General features: G+C 44.7%; 1 protein-coding gene across 17 annotated transcripts in view; it reads left to right on the top strand.

Moving 5' to 3' along the window:
- LOC121853307 overlaps window positions 1-23651 on the top strand; it is a 213670-nt gene that overhangs the window by 74453 nt on the left and 115566 nt on the right. The window contains exon 1 of one of the 17 annotated variants that reach the window (XM_042347336.1): window positions 18687-18781. The exons of the other annotated variants lie outside the window; for them this stretch is intronic. Within the exon in view, the coding sequence (XP_042203270.1) occupies window positions 18710-18781 (72 nt within the window). The 5' untranslated portion in view covers window positions 18687-18709. Of the gene's footprint in view, window positions 1-18686; window positions 18782-23651 lie in introns of those variants that run through there. 17 annotated transcript variants of the gene reach the window in all.

The raw sequence follows: 23651 nt of genomic DNA, 5'->3' as shown, positions 1-23651 counted from the left end.
TTTTTATGCATGTGTACTTGTCTGTGTATGTACTTAATTGTGTGTACTTCCGTGTATGTATGTAGCTATGTGTACTTCTGTCTGTGTGTGTGTGTGGTTAAGTGGTTAGCCTGGGAAAAAAACGGCTAGTTATTACCCCCCTTGTGGTGTATGGAACAGTCGCTGTCTGTCTGTCTGTCTGTCATGCGTGGTCAGCCTAGACGGGGAGACAGACATATAGACAGAGAATCAATTTAACCCTATTACTGTCTATTAGTCTGTCTTTTCTCTTTTATTCTATCTATCTATCTCTGTCTGTCTGTCTGTCTGTCTGTCTGTCCGTCCATCCAATCAGTTGTCATTAGTGTTGAATTAAACCAGTTTTATTCGTGTCGTGGTGTTATGATTGGGTGGGTGGATTGGATAGGTGGGTGGGCTTGGATTGGATAGGTGGGTGGGCTTGGATGTAAGTGGGTGGGGTTAGGATGGGTGGGTGGGCTTGGATGTAAGTGGGTAGGAGACTGGGTGGGGTTAGGATGGGTGGGTGGGGGAGATATGAATGGGTCTGGTGTCTGAGAATAGGTCTTTGTGTGTGTGTGTTGTCGGTACTTGGTTAAAATACAATGTGTAGCATGGTTGTGTGTGTGGAATGAGAGGGGAGAGAGGGGTGGGGTGGAGAGAGGGGAGAGGTTGGGGGTGAGGGAGGGGTAGGGAGTGTGTGGTGAGGGAGGGAGGGAGGGAGTGTGTGGTGAAGAAGGGAGTCAAGCGTGACGGTCACGTGAGGCTGCCAGGTGTGGATCATGTCTGGGAGGGGAGTGGAGGGAAGTGGAAAGGGAGGGAGTAAATGGAAGGGGAGGGGGTGAGTAAGGGGAGAAAGAGTAGAGGGGTATGGAAGGGAGGGATGAAGGGAGAGAGAGATGGGGGGAGGTCACTGAGACTCTACCTTAACTAGACACCTTCACTTAGCACCAGTTAGGAGACAAAATTAACACTGAGACTCTACCTTAACTAGATACCTTCACTTAGCAGTTAGGAGACAAAATTAACACTGAGACTCTACCTTAACTAGATACCTTCACTCAACACAAAACAATGCTATTTTTGTACGTATTTTTTTCACCCTTAATTACACATATATATTTTTTTGTCAACAATCTAGTACAGGTCAAGATTTAACACATTCGGGCACAAGAGAAATGCAAGTTGCTGTCCCAGGCGTGTTAGTGTTTGATGACGTCACCTGATCAGCATATACCAGTCTTCTCTTACAACCGGTTCTGCTCGCTGAGTGGCCCTGTCAGGTATGCTCGCTGAGTGGCCCTGTCAGGTATGCTCGCTGAGTGGTATACCGGGTGTACACTTTTGAGTGAGCTGTGTTGGGTGGCCGGGCCCCTTTAGGTACCCGTTCACGCTCTCGTTCTTAAGGTAGATGCTCACCTTCTCTGATATGCTCTCTGGGTGGCCCTTTGATATGCTCTCTGAGTGGCCCTTTGATATGCTCTGAGTGGCCATCTGATAAATTTGCCCTGTGGACCACTGAGATATACACTCCAAGTGGGTGTTTCTTATTATACATACTGAGTGGTTACATCAACCAAATGCTTATTGAGTGGCCCCTTCAGGTCCATTCATACTGAGTGGCCCCTTCAGGTCCATTCATACTGAGTGGCCCCTTCAGGTCCATTCATACTGAGTGGCCCCTTCAGGTCCATTCATATTGATTGGTTATATGTGTGCTCAGTGGTCCCGTCAGGAATATGCTTACTGAGTGGCCCTTCAGACATGTACCCAGTTGCCCTCTTCAGTTTATGCATACTGAGTGGCCTCTGGTGGTATATGTGTTGTGTGGCCTTCAGGAGGTGTGGCTACTGAGTGATCCCCTTTAGTGTGCATATTTAATGGCTTCCTATTGTGCCTCTGTTGGCCCACTCACATATGCATACTGACTGGCCCCTTCAGTTATAGGCATACTGAGTGGCCCATTAATATTATCTGGTGTCTTTAAACTCGTGCGTATTAAGTGGCCTTTAAGCTTCTGAATAGTGAGTAGTTCTTTTTTTGCTTATGCATACTGAGTGGCCCCTTTTTGTTTATGCATACTGAGTGGCCCCTTTTTGTTTATGCATACTGAGTGGCCCCTTTTTGTTTATGCATACTGAGTGGCTTCTTTTTGTTTATGCATACTGAGTGGCCCCTTTTTGTTTATGCATACTGAGTGGCCCCTTTTTGTTTATGCATACTGAGTGGCCCCTTTTTGTTTATGCATACTGAGTGGCCCCTTTTTGTTCATGCATACTTAGTGGCCCCTTTTTGTTTATGCATACTGAGTGGCTTCTTTTTGTTTATGCATACTGAGTGGCCCCTTTTTGTTTATGCATACTGAGTGGCCCCTTTTTGTTTATGCATACTGAGTGGCTTCTTTTTGTTTATGCATACTGAGTGGCCCCTTTTTGTTCATGCATACTTAGTGGCCCTTGAAGCATATATGGGCTTTGTTTATGGACACTCGGTGGTTCTTCTCTTATGATCCTACGATCTTGGATACTGATTGGTTGCCCTCAAACGTTGCGCTCGTTCAGTGGCCTCTAGTTGTGCACACTGAGTGGGCTTCTGTGTCTTATGCACTCTGAGTGGGCTTTTGCGTGTTATGCATAGTGAGTGGCCAACTTAGCCCTAGACGCCGCCATCTTGTAAACCTCTCGCTGTGAACCCTCCTGCGTATGGGAGACTTTGCTTCCTCAACCTCTCCTAGTTTTAGTGTTTCACCGCCAGGTAACCAGATGACGTCATGTTCTAGTGAATAAGCTTAATTTTATACGTTTTTCCAGGAGTATTATTACCAGCCGCCATTTTGTAAACCTCGAGTTGTCGTAACTGGTCCTGTGTATAATGTGAGTAGCTTTATTTTATGCATATTGAGTGGCTCCTCTCTCTTATGCCCAATGAGTGGCCCAAATTTGTTTGTGTAGGCCTGGTCTTTAATGCACAGTGAGTGGCCCAGTCTTTTACACAGTGAGTGAACCTGTTCTTTTATGGAAAATGATATATTTATGCACAGTGAGTGGTCCCGTTCTCATATGCATACTGAGTGGCCCCAGCGTTAAGCACAATGAGTGGGGTGATTCTTTCATCCATACTGAGTGGCTGTGTGACTCGCCTACCTAAGTTGACCCCTTGTTTACCCTCGTGATACCTTCAGTCCTCCACCAGGGGCTGACTCAGTCCTAGTAAAGCCACGTGCTAGTAGACCCCAGTCGAGATAGGCCCTAGTAGTAATAGGCCCCAGTGCTAATAGACCTCACTGATGATATGCCCCAGTCGAGATAGGCCCCAGTTGTGATAGGCCCTGTGCCTGAGACAGGGCCCAGCTGTGGACAGGCCCCAGTCAGAGATAGGGCCCAGCTGTGATAGGCCCAGCTGTGATAGGCCCAGTTGTGAGATTTTCCCAGTTGTGATAGGCCCCAGTTGTGATAGGCCCTAGTATAAATAGGCCCCAGTCCCAGAAGGTCCAATCTTAAGCCATCTTAACCTAAGCTAACGTAACCTAAGCTAACAAGGTGGGTGGGATGTCTGTGTGTGTGTGTGTGTGTGTGTGTGTATCACTGTTGTCATGTCTGTGTGACCGTCTCCACAAGGCACAATAATTCACCTGAGCTGACCAAGATACAGGTGACCCAACCCAGGTGAATTATTTTGGTCGGGTCATCTTAAAGGTTGACCTAACACCTGTAATTATTGGCCCTAGAGAATTACTGTTAATGTATCTACACACACACACACACACACACACACACACACACACACACACACACACACACACACACACATTACACCATAACACTGGAAATAATCTTAAGGAGTTAAATAAATTTTTTAAATATTTCTTAAACATAAACGATCATTAAAAACCATTAAATGTATACAGGTAGACCAACACCACTCACAGAGCATAGTGGAACAAGAGCACTTAGGGTGTTGGATTACCTGAGAGGGCCCTACCTGCGCATAATTACTCCAGTAGGCCACTCAGGGTGCATTATTATTCGACAGGAGCAAAAGACTCCCAGAAAGGCTCATCAAGAGAGACTATTACACTACGATACGAAAACAACAACAAAAGGCTCACTAAGTTTCAACGAACCCAACATGTCTAGCTACACACACACACACACACACACACACACACACACACACACACACTACTACTACTACTACTTTGCTGTCACTCGGAATCGATTATGACGATCATCCAGCTATGATACAATGATATGAGTTATTAAGGATGTCACCTTGGTTGGTGAGTTCTGAGGTGACTAAAGAGGCCGATACGGGACCGGCAGGGTCGTTCACAGATGTTGCACATGTGGAGGGCTACATCTAGTGCAGGAGGGGCGGCGGCAGCGTCTTTCCGGTGTTGGCGCTTGTCTGCCTCGGTATTCAGTCGGGCTAACTGGAAAGTATTGACACCTTCTTGTATGGTGCTCCTCCAAGCGTTACGGTGTGGAGTAATTGTCTCCCAGGTGAGGGAGTCAAATTGGCACTTTTTCAGGTTTCTCTTAAGACTATCATTATACCTCTTCAGTTGCCGGCCGGCGTTACGTTTACTATTCGTCAGGTGACTGTAAAGTAGCTGCTTTGGCAGTCTGCTGTCGTCCATACGGGTAACATGGCCAGTCCAACGTAGTTGTTCATGGATAATGGTAGCCTCGATGCTCCAACAGTTGGTGTCAGCAAGAATACTGGCATTTGTTCTCTTGTCTTCCCAGCGAACTCGGAAGATGGAACATAGACTACGTTGGTGAAAGTTTTCAAGTGTCTTGAGGTGGCTCCTGTATGTGACCCAGGTCTCGCTGCCATATAGCAGGGTGGGGAGGACCACTGCTCGATATACGTGTAACTTTGTAGATAATTTCAGCTCCCTACAGCTGAAGACACTGGTACGGAGTCTGCCAAAGGCTTGAGATGCACATCTGATCCAATGTTGAATCTCTTCATCGATGTCCGCGGTGGTGGACAGGTGGGAGCCGAAAGTGGGTAACATTAGAGAGGGTAGTACCGTTAAGCTGGATGATGGTGGAGGTGTGGCTGAACCAGGGGCAGGCTGAAAGAGAATCTGAGTCTTACTTACATTCTCCTCAAAGCCGAAGTGTGCATACGCATCTGTGTAAGTGTTCAGGATCTCCTGTAGGTCGCGTTCAGTGTGAGCGACAAGGGTGAGGTCGTTTGCATACTGAAGTTCAGTAATGGAAGCTGCCGACACCTTTGTTCCTGCCTGGAGTCGTCTTATGTTGAAAAGACCCTTCATCCGGTACTCGATGTCCACCCCGCTGGCTAAATTTGCACTGGCACGAGTAAGGAAGGCAGCCAAGAAAATGGAAAAGAGAGTTGGTGCCAGTACACACCCTTGTTTAACCCCTGTTTGGATGGGGAAGAACTCAGACTGGATGCCATTGTGCAGGACACTGCCGTTCATGCCATCGTGGAGTTGCCTCACAATGGCGATGAATTTTGGTGAGCAGCTAAAACGGCTGAGGGTCCACCAGTGGGCTTCCCTGTTGACCGAGTCGAAGGCCTTGGTTAGGTCGATGAAGGCCATGTACAGGTCACGACGCTGTTCTCTGCACTTTTCCTGTATTTGGTGGGCAGCATAGATCATGTCAGTGGTGCCACACACACACACACACACACACACACACACACACACACACACACACACACACACACACACACACTCACGTGTACCACAACCAACACCTAGCAAATTTGACCCTAGAAATGACCTCATAAAGTGTTGAACGAGGTGACCTGTTATGAATTGTGGTAATAATTCCTACTTAGTGGCCTTCTGTTATGGGTTTTAATAATCCCTACTGAGTGGCCTTCTCTTGTGTGGGATCAAACTGAATCTCACATCCTATTAGGGGCAATAAAGTGCCAAGCGTCACGTCATATTCAACAAGAACAGTAAATGTTTATTTTTGACCTGACATGACTTGGGTTGGGATTCCTAAAGGCTCGTAGTATTATTATTATTCTTTTCGTGACTTATGGTAAGAAATAATAATATGTTAATTTAATGTGTATAAAAATGGCATTAAATATTCTCTGTCTCTCTCCTCTATCACATCCATCTTCCCTTCTCCCATCCTCTTTCTCCCTCTCTCTCTTCCCGGCCTCACACCTCTCCCGGCCTCTCACACCTCCTGGCCTCTCACACACCTCCCTCACCTTTCCAGACCTCTCGCTCTCTCTCATACCTCCTCTTTCTCCTTCACACCTCTCCTTCACCTCCTCCCACACCTCCCTCACCTCCTCACCCTCCCACTCCTCCCTCACCCCCTCCCTCCCCTCCCTCACCCCCTCCCTCCCCTCCCCACCCCCTCCTCCCTCACACCCTCCCTCACCCCTCCCTCCCTCACCCCCTCACCTCTCCCTCACCTGGGCTGTCTCCCTTTAAACTGCTGCAGGTTACGCCTCAGTATGCCAGACTGAAGTGATTTTAAAGTGGCCAGTTTGCCCCGGTGTTGAGAATTGGTTTACCTGGTGGTTTAACTGGTGGTTTGAGGTTTAACTTATAGGGGTTTACCTTGTGGTTTGAGGTTTAACTTATAGGGGTTTACCTTGTGGTTTGTGGTTTAACTTATAGGGGTTTACCTTGTGGTTTGTGGTTTAACTTATAGGGGTTTACCTTGTGGTTTGAGGTTAAACTTATAGGGGTTTACCTTGTGGTTTGAGGTTTAACTTATAGGGGTTTACCTTGTGGTTTGAGGTTTAACTTGTGGTTTAATTCGTGTGGTGTACCTGAGGTTTAATTGAAGTTCACCTGGGGTTTAATTGCGGGTTTACTTAAGGTTTATAACTCATGGGGTTTTGGAGTTTAACTAATATCTCGGGGTTTAATGGTTTTTGTTTACTATATCTGGTGGTTTAACTCGTCTGCGGGATTAAATGGGATTTTAACTTGGGTTTAATGTTTTTTTTTACTCTGTGGGTTTAACGATGGTTTAACCGTATTCTCTCTAATTGGAGGCTTAAATTTCTTATGTCAGTGGTTTATTAATGACCGGTTTAATTTGATCCATGTTGAGAATTATCCCTCTTGGTTTATGTGGTTTATGTTATTCGTGGTTTATTCTTTATTCCGATGTACCAATGGTTTTGTGGTTTTATTTGCACTGGTTTAGCTGACTCAGGGTTTAAACTTCGATGTAAGACTGGTTTAATCCGATGTAAGTCAGGTTTAATCCAATGGAACTCTGGTTTAATCCAATGTAATTATGGTTTAATCTTAAGCAAGTCTGGTTTAATCCGATGTAAGTCAGGTTTAATCCAATGGATCTCTGGTTTAATCCAATGTAATTATGGTTTACTCTTATACAAGTCTGGTTTAATCCGATGTAAGTCAGGTTTAATCCAATGGAACTCTGGTTTAATCCAATGGAACTAACTGGTTTTATCCCCACTGGTTTAACTTACCATAATTCGAGTTAGGTTTAATTGGTTTACTTTTAGGGGATAAATTCTGAATAATATCGAATAAATTAATCATATGGTCTGGTGGCTGAGTGGATACTGCAATCACCTCCCGTCCTAAGGTTCACTGGTTCGATCCCATGTAGTCCACCATCCAACTGTCTGCCTTTGTAAACAGTGTGATGATTTGGTTGATTTTTTCTTATCATCATTGTCTTTTTTCTTGATTTTTTCTTTTTATTTTTGATTTTTTCTTGATTTTTCTTTCTTTATTTTCCTTTTTTCTTTGTTTCTTGATTTTTTATTTTTTATTTCCTTTTTTCTTTTATCTTTCTTGATTTTTCTTTCTTTACTTTCCTTTTTTTTCTTGATTTTTCTTGATTTTTTTTCTTTTTTCTTTCCTTTTTTCTTTTGTCTAATCCTCAGGTGATATAAGCTGGGGGTGTCTAATCTTCAGGTGATATAAGCTGGGGGTGTCTAATCTTCAGGTGATATAAGCTGGGGGTGTCTAATCTTCAGGTGATATAAGCTGGGGGTGTCTAATCTTCAGGTGATATAGCTGGGGTGTGTAATCTTCAGGTGATGTAAGCTGGGGTGTCCAATCTTCAGGTGATATAAGCTGGGGGTGTCTAATCTTCAGGTGATATAAGCTGGGTGTCTAATCTTCAGGTGATATAAGCTGGGGTGTTATCCTCAGGTGATATAAGCTGGGGTGTCTATCTTCAGGTGATATAAGCTGGTGTCTAATCTTCAGGTGATATAAGCGGTGTCTAATCTTCAGGTGATATAAGCTGGGGTGTCTATCCTCAGGTGATATGCTGAGGTGTCCAATCTTCAGGTGATATAAGCTGGGGGTGTCTAATCTTCAGGTGATATAAGCTGAAATTTGTCTAATCTTCAGGTGATATAAGCTGGGGTGTCTAATCTTCAGGTGATATAAGCTGGGGTGTCTAATCTTCAGGTGATATAAGCTGGGTGTCTAATCTTCAGGTGATATAAGCTGGGGTGTCTAATCTTCAGGTGATATAAGCTGGGGTGTGTCCTCAGGTGATATAATGGGTGTCTATCTCAGGTGATATAGCTGGGGTGTCTATCCTCAGGTGTTATAAGCTGGGGTGTCTAATCTCAGGTGATAGTGGGGTGTCTAATCTTCAGGTGATATAACTGGGGTGTGTCTAATCTTCAGGTGATATAAGCTGGGGTGTCTAATCTTCAGGTGATATAAGCTGGGGGTGCTAATCTTCAGGTGATATAAGCTGGGTGTCTAATCTCAGGTGATATAAGCTGGGTGTCTAATCTTCAGGTGATATAAGCTGAGGTGTCTAATCTTCAGGTGATATAAGCTGGGGTGTCTAATCTTCAGGTGATATAGCTGGGGTGTCTAATCTTCAGGTGATATAAGCTGGGGTGTCTAATCCTCAGGTGATATAGCTGGGGTGTCTAATCTTCAGGTGATATAAGCTGGGGTGTGTCTAATCTTCAGGTGATATAAGCTGGGGTTAATCTTCAGGTGATATAAGCTAGGGTGTCATCTTCAGGTGATATAAGCTGGGGTGTCTAATCTTCGGTGATATAAGCTGGGTGTCTAATCTTCAGGTGATATAAGCTGGGGTGCTAATCTTCAGGTGTCTAATCTTCGGTGATATAAGCTGGGGTGTCTAATCTTCAGGTGATATAAGCTGGGGTGTCTAATCTTCAGGTGATATAAGCTGGGGTGTCTAATCTTCAGGTGATATAAGCTGGGGTGTCTAATCTTCAGGTGATATAAGCTGGGGTGTCTAATCTTCAGGTGATATAAGCTGGGGTGTCTAATCTTCAGGTGATATAAGCTGGGGTGTCTAATCTTCAGGTGATTGGCGGGGTGTAATCTTCAGGTGATATAAGCTGGGGTGTCTAATCCAGGTGATATAGCTGGGGTGTCTAATCTTCAGGTGATATAAGCTGGGGTGTGTCTAATCTCAGGTGATATAAGCTGGAGTGTCTAATCTTCAGGTGATATAGCTGGGGTGTCTCTCAGTGATAGTGGTGTCTATCTTAGGTGATATAGCTGGGGTGTCTAATCCTGGGTATAAGCTGGGGTGTCCAATCTTCAGGTGATATAGCTGGGGTGTCTATCTTCAGGTGATATAAGCTGGGGTGTCTAATCTTCAGGTGATATAGCTGGGGTGTCTATCTTCAGGTGATATAAGCTGGGGTGTCTAATCTTCAGGTGATATAAGCTGGGGGTGTCTAATCTTCAGGTGATATAGCTGGGGGTGTGTCCAATCTTCAGGTGATATAAGCTGGGGTGTCTCAAGTTATATTGTCTATCTCAGGTGTGTGGGTGTCTAATCTTCGGTGATATAAGCTGGGTGTCTATCTTCAGGTGATATAAGCTGTGTGTATCTTCGGTGATATAAGCTGGGGTGTAATCCTCAGGTGATATAAGCTGGGGTGTCTAATCTTCAGGTGATATAAGCTGGGGGTGTCTAATCTTCAGGTGATATAAGCTGGGGTGTCTCTTCCTCAGGTGATATAAGCTGGTGTCTATCCTCAGGTGATATAGCTGGGGTGTCTATCTTCAGGTGATATAAGCTGGTGTCTGTCTTCAGGTATAAGCTGGGGTTCTAATCTTCAGGTGATATAAGCTGGGGGTGTATCTTCAGGTGATATAAGCTGGGGTGTCTAATCTTCGGTGATATAAGCTGGGGGTGTCTAATCTTCAGGTGATATAAGCTGGGGTGTCTAATCTTCAGTGATAGCTGAGGGCTTCTTCAGGTGATATAAGCTGGGGTGTCTAATCTTCAGGTGATATAAGCTGAAAGTGTGTCTCTAATGATGCTGGGGTTAATCTTCAGGTGATATAAGCTGGGGTGTCTAATCTTCAGGTGATATAAGCTGGGGGTGCTAATCTCAAGTTGATATAAGCTGAGGTGTCTAATCTTCAGGTGATATAAGCTGGGGTGTCTAATCTTCAGGTGATATAAGCTGGGGGTGTCTAATCTCAGGTGATTAAGCTGGGGTGTCAAATCTGTATATAAGCTGGGGTGTCCTATCTTCAGGTGATATAGCTGGTGTCTAATCTTCAGGTGATATAAGCTGGGGTGTGTCTATCTCAGGTGATATAGCTGGGGTGTCTAATCTCAGGTGATATAAGCTGGGGGTGTCTAATCTTCAGGTGATATAAGTGGGTGTCTAATCTTCAGGTGATATAAGCAGGGTTGTCTAATCTTCAGGTGATATAAGCTGGGGTGTCTAATCTTCAGGTGATATAGCTGGGGGTGTCTAATCTTCAGGTGATATAAGCAGTGTCTAATCTTCGGTGATATAAGCAGTGTCAATTGTGAATCAGGTGATATAAGCTGGGGTGTCTAATCCTCAGGTGATATAAGCTGGGGGTGTCTAATCTTCAGGTGATATAAGCTGGTGTCTAATCTTCAGGTGATATAAGTTAGTCTAATTTCAGGTGATAGAGCTGGGTGTCTAATCTTCAGGTGATATAAGCTGGGTGTCTAATCCTCAGGTGATATAAGCTGGGGTGTCTAATCTCAGGTGATATAAGCTGGTGTCTAACCAGGTGATATAAGCTGTGTGCCTAATCTTCAGGTGATATAAGCTGGGGTGTCTAATCTTGTGATATAAGCTGGGGTGTCTAATCTTCAGGTGATATAAGCCAGTGTCTAATCCCGTGATATAAGCTGGTGTCTAACTTCAGGATATAAGCTGGGGGTGTCTAATCTTCAGGTGATATAAGCTGGGGTGTCTAACTTGGTGATATAAGCTGGGGTGTCTAATCTTCAGGTGATAGGGGTGCCTAATCTCAGGTGATATGGTGAATCGATAAGTGTCTAACTTCAGGTGATATAAGCTGGGGTGTCTAATCCTCAGGTGATATAAGCTGTGCAATTGTATGTGGGGTGTCTAATCTTCAGGTGATATAAGCTGGGGTGTCTAATCTTCAGGTGATATAAGCTGGGGGTGTCTAATCTTCAGGTGATATAAGCTGGGTGTCTAATCTTCAGGTGATATAAGGGTTCATTCAGGTGATATAAGCTGGGGTGTCTAATTCGGTGATGTGCTGGGGTGTCTAACCAGGTGATGTGGAAGACTAGTTAGTGCATCGAGGTTGACACTCTTCCTCCTCCATTGTGCCACCGTCTTGGGTATCAAGAGCGGCACTGTTCCTAAAATGTTCCTTTGCATTCCCATTATTTCCGAAAGACACCTTAAATTTCCGGTCTAGCGAGATTCCCATTCCTGAACATTTTGGCAGTATTCCAGGGGGGAGAGGGGTGGTGTTGACGTTGGCATCATTCCAGGGAGGTTGATTATGGCACCATTCCAAGTTTGTGCTATTACCATTGCAGGGGTTCATTAACGTGCAGTTCCAACTTTTTAATGGTATAATTCCAGCTTGTTGGCACCATTCCAGGGGGTTGACTTAAGCACTATTCCAGGTTTGAGGTTGCAGTATTCCAGTTGGTGTCACTTCATCTTTATCATGACTTGTTACCAGGCGGTCTTCATTCCCGTTCGATATTGGCACCATACATAGGTTTTCCTTCTCTAAAGGTAAACAGTATTCCAGATTTGTGGTGGCACCATTCCAAGGGGATTGATGATAGCAACATTCCAGGCGGTTATTGGAACTATTCCTGGTTTGATTTGGCACAATTCCAAGTTTGTGATGGTGCCATTTCAATGAGGGTGATGGTGACAATAAATCAGGTTGCTTTATTGTGGCATCATTCTAGGGGTCGATATTGGTGCCTTATTACGTGTTGGCACTATTCTAGGTAGCTGTTATTGGTGCCATTCCAAGGATATGTTGGCATCATTCTAAGTTGTCAGCATAATACCAACTTTAGTTTTGCTCAATTTCAAGCTTCTGTTGGCATCATTCCAGTTTTTCCAGCATAATACCAAATTTGCATTGGCACTAATCCAGTGAGGTTGGTTGATATAATTCCAGGTGTCCATTCCCAACATTCCAAGGGGGGAGGGAATGAATTATAGTTAGAGGTAGACACAGGTATGGGCTTTAGTTGGAATGGGAATGGGAATTGAACATGTTACCGCTGCTACTGCCGACTTGTTAATTACCCATGATACTGAAGAGAGAGGATGAGAGGAGGGAGTGGGATAGAGGGAGAGGGATGGGAGAGGAGGGAGAGGGAGTGGGAGAGGAGGGAGAGGGAGGGGAGAGGAGGAGAGGGGATGGGAGAGGAGGAGAGGGGATGGAGAGGGAGAGGGATGAGAGGAGAGGGGAGAGGAGAGAGGGGATGTGAGAGGAGGGAGAGGGATGAGAGAGGGAGGGATGGGAGGGAGAGAGGGGGGATGTGGGAGAGAGGAGAGGGAGGGAGAGGAGAGAGGGATGGGAGAGGGAGGGAGAGGGATGGGAGAGGAGGGGAGAGGGGATGTGAGAGGGGAGGAGAGGGGATGAGAGGAGGGAGAGAGGAGGGGAGAGGGGATGGGGAGAGGAGAGAGGGAGGAGAGGAGGAGAGGGGATGGGGAGAGGAGGAGAGGGGATGGAGGAGGAGAGGGAGGGAGGAGGGAGAGGGGAGGGGAGAGGAGGGAGAGGGGGAGGAGAGGAGGAGAGTGGGAGGGAGAGGAGGAGAGGGATGGGGAGGAGAGGATGGGAGAGGGAGAGGGATGAGAGGGAGGATGGGAGAGGAGGAGGGAGTGGGATGGGGAGAGGGAGAGGGGATGGGAGGAGGAGAGGGGATGAGAGGAGGGGAGAGTGGGGGATGAGAGGAGAGAGGGGATGGGAGAGGAGGGAGGGAGAGGGAGGAGAGGGATGGGAGAGGAGGGAGAGGGGGAGGGAGAGGGGAGGAGAGGGGATGGGAGAGGAGGAGAGGGGATGAGAGGAGAGAGGGAGGAGAGGAGGAGTGGGGATGGGAGAGGAGGAGGGGATGGGGAGAGGAGGAGAGGGATGAGAGGAGGGGAGAGGGGATGGGAGAGGAGGAGAGGGGATGGAGAGGAGAGGGATGGGAGAGGAGGGGAGAGGGATGGGGAGAGGGAGAGAGTGGGATGGGAGAGGAGGGAGGGATGAGAGAGGGAGGGGATGGGAGAGGAGAGGAGGGAGAGGAGGAGAGGGATGAGAGGAGAGGATGGAGAGGAGGAGAGTGGGATGGGAGGAGAGGAAGGGAGGGAGGGAGGGGAGAGGAGAGAGGGATGGGAGGAGGAGAGGATGGGAGAGGAGGAGAGGGATGGGAGAGGAGGAGGGAGGGAGAGGAGGAGAGGGGATGGGAGAGGAGGAGGGATGAGAGGAGGAGAGGATGGGAGAGAGGAGAGTGGGATGAGAGGGAGTGGATGGGAGAGGAGGGAGTGGGATGGAGGAGGAGGAGAGGATGAGAGGAGGAGAGGGATGAGAGGAGGAGAGGATGAGAGGAGGAGAGGGGATGGGAGAGGAGGGAGGATGGGAGAGGAGAGGGATGAGAGGAGGGTGAGAGGAAGATGAAATAAAAATGATAAATATAGATTGATAGAAAAACAGATAAACACACACACACACACACACACACACACACACGCACGCACGCACGCACACTAATTGAGCAGAAACGACAACCTGGCAACTTTTCCTCTCCTCTCCCCTTCCTCCCCTCACCCCCTCACCTCCTCCTCACTCCCTCACCCCCTGACTCCAGCTGATTACCAACACGAGGGAGAGCGAGTCGTCTTGTTATGGATTTTAAGCATCTATCATCCTCCTTCCTTCCTTCCTTCCTTCCTTCCTTCCTTCCTTCTTCCTTCCTCCTCTGTTCCTTCCTTCTTTCCTTCCTCCCTCCTCCTTCCTGTCTTTCTTCTTTCCTTCCTCTCATCCTCTCCTCTTTTTCCTCCTCCCTCCTCCACCTCCTCTCCCTTCTCCTCCCCTCTCCTCCTCCTCTCCCTCCTCCCCTCCCCTCCCCTTCCCTCCTCCCCTCCCCTCCTCCCTCCTCCCCCCAGGTGGTTTTAAGTAGATATAAAAATATATTTGACAACCATGACTAGACAGAGACAGACAGACAGACAGACAGGGAGACAGACAGAGAGACAGACAGACAGGGAGACAGACAGAGAGACAGACAGACAGGGAGACAGGCAGACAGGAGACAGACAGACAGGGAGACACAGACAGACAGGGACAGAGACAGGGAGACAGACAGACAGGGAGACAGACAGACAGGGAGACAGACAGACAGGGAGAGACAGACAGACAGGGAGACAGACAGACAGGAGAGACAGACAGACAGAGACAGGAGACAGACAGGGAGACAGACAGACAGGGAGACAGACAGGGGAGACAGACAGACAGGGAGACAGACAGACAGGGAGAGCAGACAGACAGGGACAGACAGACAGAGACACAGACAGACAGGGAGACAGGACAGACAGGAGACAGACAGACAGAGACACACAGAGACAGACACAGGAGACAGGAGACAGAGAGACAGACAGACAGGAGACAGGACAGGGAGACAGGGAGACAGGGAGACAGAGAGACAGACAGACAGGGAGACAGACAGGGAGACAGGGAGACAGGAGAGACAGACAGACAGGGAGACAGACAGGGAGACAGACAGGAGACAGGAGACAGAGAGACAGACAGAGAGACAGACAGAGACAGGGAGACAGAGAGACAGACAGACAGGAGACAGACAGGGAGAGACAGGAGAGACAGGGAGACAGAGAGACAGACAGACAGGGAGACAGGGAGACAGACAGACGAGACAGACAGGAGACAGAGAGACAGACAGACAGGGAGAGACAGACAGACAGGGAGACAGACAGACAGGAGACAGAGATACAGACAGACATAAAGAGAGACAGACAGACAGACAGACAGACAGACAGACACAGACAAAAAGAGACAGATAGACAGAATGAGATAGAGAGAAAGATAAAATTTCCTTAACTACTATGACAGGCATCAGTGTAAGACGATATATTGGATTCTTCCGGGAGAGTGAGGAGGGAGGTGAGAGGGAGAGGGGTGGAGGGGGTAGAGAGGTGAGGGGAGAGAGAGAGGGGTGGAGGGGGGAGAGGGGTGAGGTGGGGAGGTGGGGAGAGAGGAGGGGAGAGAGGTGAGGGAGAGAGGTGAGGGGGGAGGGGGAGAGGGTGGAGTGAGAGGGGAGGTGAGAGGGGGGGAGGGGAGGGGGGGAGAGAGAGGGGGAGAGGGGGTGGGAGAGGAAGGGGGAAGAGGTGAGGGGGGGAGAGGGAGAGAGGGGAGAGGGAGAGGGGAGGAGAGGGGTGGGGAGAGAGAGGAGGGAGGGAGAGGGTAGAGGTGGAAGGGAGAGGAGAGGGGTGGGGAGGGGGAGGGGGTGAGAGGTGAGAGAGAGAGAGGAGGAGAGGAGAGGTGAGAGAGAGATAGTGAGAGGAGAGAGAGAGAGAGGAGAGTGTGAGAGGGAGAGAAGTGAGAGGGAGAGGAGAGGTGAAACGCGCAGCTTGTGATATTAGGGTTCCAGACTGGAGCCAGAAGGACCTAATCAGCGCTTCACTCCTAATATTTTAAATCTGGGATTGGGGCGTGGGAGGCGGGGGTGAGGGGAGGGAAGTGGGGAGGAGGTGGGGGAAGGATGGGAGGTCTGAGAAGAAGAGGAAGGAATGGGGAAAGGAGAGAGAGAGAGGGGTAAGGAGGAATGGAGAGGAAATAAAGAGGGGAGAGAGGAAGGAAGGAAAAGGAGTGGGGGAGGAGGGGAAGGGCATGATAAAAGATTGTGTTTGTTTTGTAATGAACCTCAAGTGTTCCTCTCTCTCTCTCTCTCTCTCTCTCTCTCTTCTCTCTCTCCCGTTGTGATATGAGACCACAGATCTAATAATATTATAAAGGTGAAGTGTTGTGAAGGAGGGAGGAGGGGAGAGAGAAGAGGAGGAGGGAGGAGGGAAAAGAAGAAAGATATAGGGACGAGATGGAGGAGAAGAAGGGAAAGAGAAGGAGAAGAGAGGAGAAGAGAAGGAGAGGAGAGACAGAAGGAAGAGAAGGAAGATAAAGGAGGGAAGGAGGAAGAACCCACATTTGTCTTTCATAAATTTATTGAAGACTTGAAGTATTATTGGGCCTTCCTTCCTTCCCCTTCCTTCCTTCCTTCCTTCCTTCCCTTCCTTCCTTCCTTCCTTCCTTCCTTCCTTCCTTCCTTCCTCCTTCCCTGCCTTCCTCTTCCTTCCTTCCTTCCTTCCTTCCTTCCTTCCTTTCTTTCTTCCTTTCCTTCCTTCCTTCCTTCCTTCCTTCAATAACCCGTATTCTTCACATTAACTCGATTTTCATTCCCTTACTGAGTTATAGAAGCAGCAGGTCAAGGTCACGACTCAAGGTCACACAGATATTTACAGGTCAGGGTCACAACACAAGGTCAAAGGTCACAGATATTTACATATGCTTAAGAGGTTTTAGGTAAAAAATATTGGTGCTTAGCAATAGTAACGTGTGTGTGTGTGTGTGTGTGTGTGTGTGTGTGTGTGTGTGTGTGTTGTGTGTGTGTTGAAATGTATTGTATTATATATGCATGTATGTATGTACAGTATGTATGTATGTATGTATGTATGTATGTATGTTCTTTAACGAATTTACATACGAAACAAAAATATTTAAAAAAACCGACAATAACAAAAAATTTTATATAAACATTTCAGTAAAAAAATAATGTAAAAAAAATTAAATACGATAAAATGAATAAATGTGGAAACGAAAGAGAATAAGAGAAAATACAGATTAAAGGATTTGAAACCGATTAGAAAATAGAAATCTGACTCGATCTTCTGGCTGGGAAACATCGGATTAATCTGAAATAATCTGGTAAAGGTTTTTGAGAAAATATGTATTGTGTGAAATCTGGATTAATTTTATGTTTAACGAAATCTGTGTGTGTTGAATTGTGTTGGTTAATGAAATCTGTGTGTTGAGGAATCTGATGGTTAAAGAAATCTGTGTTGAAATACGTGAATAATCAAATGAATATCGAAATCTGAATGTGATAAGAAATCTGGTGAAGGAAATCTTAATATTATTTTTATGGATGTGTGTTAAAGAAATTTGAATAATGAGTAAAATCTGAAATCCTGACACAAAACAGATTTGCTGTAAGTCCTAAGAGAGAAAAATATTGACTGAAAAAATCTGCCAGTTGATAAATCTGACGGAAATATATGTTATGGTGGTGAACAACCCGGCGAGACATATTACAGTGTTGAGAAGAATTTTTAAAATCTGACACAATTTCCCGGAAAAATCGGACGAAAATCTGGGAAAATCGGACGAAATCTGGAAAAAATCGGACGTGAAGAATGAAGAACGGGGTAAAAACCGATTATTCCCACATCTCTTCCTCCATTCGTTATCTCCACTATCATCGCCCTGCCTCCTATGCCCTTCATTCGCTACCATCATCATCATCATCCTCTTCCTTCTCTCGTTGTCTTTTCCTTGTTCCTCTTTTAGTCTGTCTTTGTATCTTCTTCTCTTAATTCTCTTTCGTAATCCTATTTTTGTCTCGTCTACTTCCTTTATTACGTTTTCTTTCAAGTCTATTTATCTCTCTTGTTTAATTCCTCTTCGTAATTAATCTTATTCTGCTTCAAATTCATTTGTTTTATTATTTTTCTCTCATTCTCATTAATTCTGTTGTTTCTTCTTTTTTCTATTCCTCTTATCAATTTTCAGCTGTTTTTACCTTTCGTTAAGTCTAATCCTTTCAAATTATCTCTCTTCTCAATTATCGTATTTTTTCCTAATTCTTAATCTTTATTCCATTTTATCTCATTCCCTTTATTCGTAATTTTATTTTTTCCTTTTCTACTTTAATTTATCTATTTCTTCATTCCCCATTCGTGTTTTTTATGTCCTGTGTTGTATATTATTAGTTATTGTTATTTGTTTATACTTCTCTTATTTATTCTTTTTTTTTCTTCCATGTCTTGGTGTTTATGTCTCTCTCTGGTTTATTGTCTGTTCCTTAATCCTTCTTTTCGTACGGCTTTTGTGGCCTCTCTCTCTCTCTCTCTTATTTTCTCCATCTACTAATTTATTCTGTTGTTTCTTTCTCTCTTTTCGTCTTTATATATTTCTATTTTCGTCTCCTTTATCTTCGTCTTTCTGCTCTTATTTCATTGTCTCCTTTCTTCTTGTCTCTCCTCTCTTATTCCTTCTCCTTCTTGTTTCATTCTCTCCTTTCTTCCTTGTCTTCTCCTACTCTTCCTCCTCCTCTTCGCTTCCTTTTCTATTCAACCTCTCTCTCTCTCTCTCTCTCTCTACCACACCTCTCTACCACCCCTCTTCTACCACACACCCCCCCATTAGAGAATGTCTTGTGGTGATGGTGTGGTCGGAGGTCTACAGTGCCTCCACAACATCTACCTACCATGCTTTGCTCTGGTAAGATCATTGTCATTATTATCATTGTTGTCATTATCATTATTGTATTATTATCGACGGTCATTATCATCATCATCATCATTGTTGTTATTATCATTATTGTATTATTATCGACGGTCATTATCATCATCATCATTGTTGTTTATATTATTGTATTATTATCACATCATCATCATCATCATTGTTGTCATTATCATTATTGTATTATTATCGACGGTCATTATCATCAAGTTGTTATATTATTATTGTTTATTATCGACGGTCATTATCATCATCATCATTGTTGTCATTATTATATTATATATCGACTATCATCATCATCATTGTTGTTATTATCATTATTGTATTATTATCGACGGTCATCATCATCATTATCATTGTTGTTATTATCATTATTGTATTATTATCGACGGTCATTATCATCATCATCATCATTGTTGTCATTATCATTATTGTATTATTATCGACGGTCATCATCATCATTATCATTGTTGTTATTATCATTATTGTATTATTATCGACGGTCATTATCATCATCATTGTTGCATTATCATTATTGTATTATTATCGACGGTCATTATCATCATCATTGTTGTCATTATCATTTTCGTCATTATAATTTCATCATCATCCTAAGTTAATATTTAATAATGTCTTAATTTTTATATTCCACTACGTCTCCTCACAACAACAAAACATAAACCGTAATTATATTTTGAATGTAAGTTACGTATTACATAGTGGATTTTATTAATGTTTTCAAAGTATTATAGTAGTATTATATAGTATGTATTATATAGTAGATTTTATTAAAGTTATTTATTTTTTTTTATAACGTAGAATTGTTTAAAGTCTAATTATAAAATGAAAATAATAATTATATAATCTGGTTTATGGTGACAATTAGCAACTTTACGGGAGAGGATATGCCAAGTACCGCCATCCATTACATACCATCAAATTTAACTTCTTTTGTCTAGTTAATTTTAGTTTATTTTGTATTTTTAAAAGCACTAAAGGTTAATATATAATTACTAATTTATCTTACACCACATAGATACGTATATTTGAGGTATTATGTATTTGTGAAAAATTAAATATGGTGCCGAGTGAAAAATTAAATATGGTGCTGACTAATGTATAAATCATTTTATTGTTAGTTTTCATCATTATTTTCCCCTCCCTCTACCCTGGGATGTGATTGTTTGCCACTGTGAGCAAACAAGAGCGTAAACAATAAGCGCTTGGTGACCGGCATGACACACACACACACACACACACACAGACACTCACACACACCACACTCACACACACACACACACACACACTGCAGCTCTCAGGCAGTACAGGTGATCGGCTCAGGTGTCTATTGATTGGTGTACATAGTTTTGTGTTGGGTGGAGGGGGAGGAGAGGAGAGGAAGGGGTAGGGGAGGGGAGGGTAGGGGGGAGGGGCGTGGGGTACAGGTCACTTGATATTGACCTCGCCAGGGTACCGGGTCGTGGGCATTGTTTGTATCTGTTAGGAGAGAGAGAGAGATTTAGTTTGTTGCCTTGGTTGAGAGGTAAGTCTCTCTCTCTGTCTCTCTCTCTTCTCTCTCTCTCTCTCTCTCTCTCTCTCTCTCTCTCTCTCTTTGTCATAATTCAAGGTTTTAAATGATTACTTAAATAAGATCGTAAATTATATGTAAATCAGAGGTGTAATATTTAATCTATATAATTTAGTTGGTATAATTATCGTGTTATTTCTGTTTAGTTTACTGAGTTATCGATTATATTAATGTAAATACAAATATAAAGGGAAGGAAGAGAGGAAGAGAGGGTGGAGAGGAAGAGGGAGGGAGAGAGAGGAAGGGATAAGAGGAGACTAAGGAAGAGAGAGGGAGGAGAGGGAGTAAAGAGGGTGAAGGAAGACAAGAGGAAGGTCTTATCTCAACTACGTCACTACCGGTCTCTGTTACATTTAACGAGGTAATGGCCGTGGTTTAGAGGGTTTAAACGAGCCAATCCTAGGCCTTCTACGTCGGGTTCTTGCACCTGATTGGTCTAAGGATTTGTAAAGTGTGATGTAGGGTTTAAACGAGCCAATCCTGGGCCTTCTACGTCGGGTTCTTGCACCTGATTGGTCTAAGGATTTGTAAGTGTGATGTAGGGTTTAAACGAGCCAATCCTGGGCCTTCTACGTCGGGTTCTTGCACCTGATTGGTCTAAGGATTTGTAAAGTGTGATGTAGGGTTTAGGCCAATCCGCCTTCGTCGGGTTCTTGCACCTGATTGGTCAAAGATTTGTAAGTGTGATGAGGGTTAACAGCACTGGGCCTTCACGTCGGGTTCTTGCACCGATTGGTCGGATTTGTAAAGTGTGATGTAGGGTTTAAACGAGCCAATCCTGGGCCTTCTACGTCGGTTCTTACCTGATTGGTCTAAGATTTGTAAAGTGTGATGTAGGGTTTAAACGAGCCAATCCTGGGCCTTCTACGTCGGGTTCTTGCACCTGATTGGTCTAGGGGCTCTTCCTGAGTGCCAGAAACGTTATTGAAGTCCATTTTGAATTAGCCAATCATTGAGCCTCACTACTAGGTTAGGTTAGGTTACTATCCTATGTACACGGGATACGCCCATCTAACGTACACACACATATTGTCATGTATACACAGGATACATGGTTAATCATACGTACACACACACTCATATGTGCACAGGATACACTTATCAAACGTACACACACGCAAGCATTGTTACGTGTACACAGAGTACACTTGTCAAACGTAAACACACACACACACACACACACACACACACACACACACACACAAAGGCCCCGGATGCTAAAAGTGTTTACGAGGCCACAAAACTAACTCTCTCTCTCTCTCTCTCTCTCTCTCTCTCCCCACCTGTCTGTCTGTCTGTCTGTCATCACCCGTCCAATGATTTCTGTCATCTTAAACGCATCACTAATCACTCATGCTCGTTGTGATGGAAGTGTTGGAGGTAATGGGGAGTGATGGAGGGAGTGTTGGAGTGATGGAGGGAGTGTTGGGATGATGGAGGGAGTGTTGGAGTGATGGAGAGTGTTGGAGTGATGGAGGGAGTGTTGGAGTGATGGAGGGAGTGTTGGAGTGATGGAGGGTGTGTTGGAGTGATGGGGAGAAAATGAGAATGGATATAATTTGATTCTCTAAAGCCCTAACCTGACCTAACCTGACCTAACCTAACCTAATCCCTCACACTAAAGGAACATGAATCAGTGATGTCAGACAGCTGCTCACTAATTGACTGACTGACTGACTGACTGACGGAGAAACACATTTGACTACCTACTTAACTGTCTACCTACCTAGTTAAATGGGTCATAGGTACGGTACAGGTAGGGTACAGGACCGTGTAGAAGCGGCACCACTGCACCATGCGTAGTGGCAACACCGTCAGAGTTTCGACCAATCACCTTTAAGATGCTTGTTGAGTCGTCCAATGAGCTTACAGCATGAGCGAGGCCGTGGTTACAATATTAGTCTATGTACGTTTGTGTGTGTGTGTGTGTGTGTGTGTGTGTGTGTTGTGTGTGTGTGTGTGTGTGTGTGTGTGGTTGGTCTTATTGTGACACCTAACCCCTTGACACCCCTTGACACCCTATCCCCTTTGACACCCTAACACCCTACCCTTTGACGTCCCTTTGACACCCTACCCCTTTGACACCCCCCCTGACACACCCCTTGACACCTACCCCCTTTGACACACCCTGACACCCTACCCCACCCTTGACACCCTACCCCCTTTGACACCCCTTGACACCCTACCCCCTTTGACACCCCTTTGACACCCTACCCCAAACTTCATTCATAAACCAATAGGAAAGATTTGAAAGCAGTGATGAATGAAGGAAATTTTGAAAGAACTTTTGTTTTGAAATTTTTTAAAGTTTTACGCGAAATTTTGAAGAGATGTTGACGCCATTTAGAAGTTACGTTAGATATGAATGAAAACTTTGAAGATTTTTTTGTTATTTGAAGGAAGAGTGGGACGTAATTTTATACAAGTCGAGGAATGAAATTTTAACAGAAGTCGTGATGGAAATTGAAAGAATCAGTTGAAACCAAATTCCAGCCAATACAAAAAATGAAATTGAAAAGTTATAACCAATCAGATGCTGTCATTTTCCAGCCAATAAATAGTACCCAATCAGGAGATAGAACTCGAAAGTTTTAACCAATGAAATGCTCTATCTTTCCCTCCAGTATTTTACAGCCAATCAGTATTTATAATTTTAAGAACCAATGAAATTCCGCCTTTTTGTGTGTGTGTGCGCGCGTGCGTTGTTATATTGGCATAATAACAAAAAATATATATCATTGTGGAGTTTGTTGTTTGCATAAAATTGTCATTGTTGTTGTTGTTGTCGTATTAAAACCCATTGTTCTGAATATTTTATCTTTCAATGTATTCAGCTGAAATATTTTGTCGCTCTTGTTAGCCATATACCCGCCTCTACTGACATAACTAATGGATGTTTATTGCTCCTACGCCACGGTATTACCTCAGCCAATCACCTCCAGGCTTTATATAGTTTACCTGGGGAAACGATAATTAGTCAGGTTAACTCAGATTACCCTCAGGTGTGTCGAGGCAGGTGAGCTGGTCTGTGATTGGTCAGGGAGTTGTGTTGTAGTGTGCTGTGATTGGCTACTTGTTTCTTCTCTCTCTCTCTCTCTCTCTCTCTTTTCTCTCTTCAGGGTATTATCGTCATCCCCCACACACACACACACACACATACACACACACAAACACACACACACACATATACACACACACACACACACACACACACACACACACACACACACACACACACACACACACACACACACACACACA

Source organism: Homarus americanus, unplaced genomic scaffold, assembly GCF_018991925.1.
Source record: "Homarus americanus isolate GMGI-L3 unplaced genomic scaffold, GMGI_Hamer_2.0 scaffold44383, whole genome shotgun sequence".
Taxonomy (NCBI): domain Eukaryota; kingdom Metazoa; phylum Arthropoda; class Malacostraca; order Decapoda; family Nephropidae; genus Homarus; species Homarus americanus.
The sequence above is the reverse complement of the archived record's forward strand: the minus strand, read 5'-3'. Positions and strand labels throughout refer to the sequence as shown.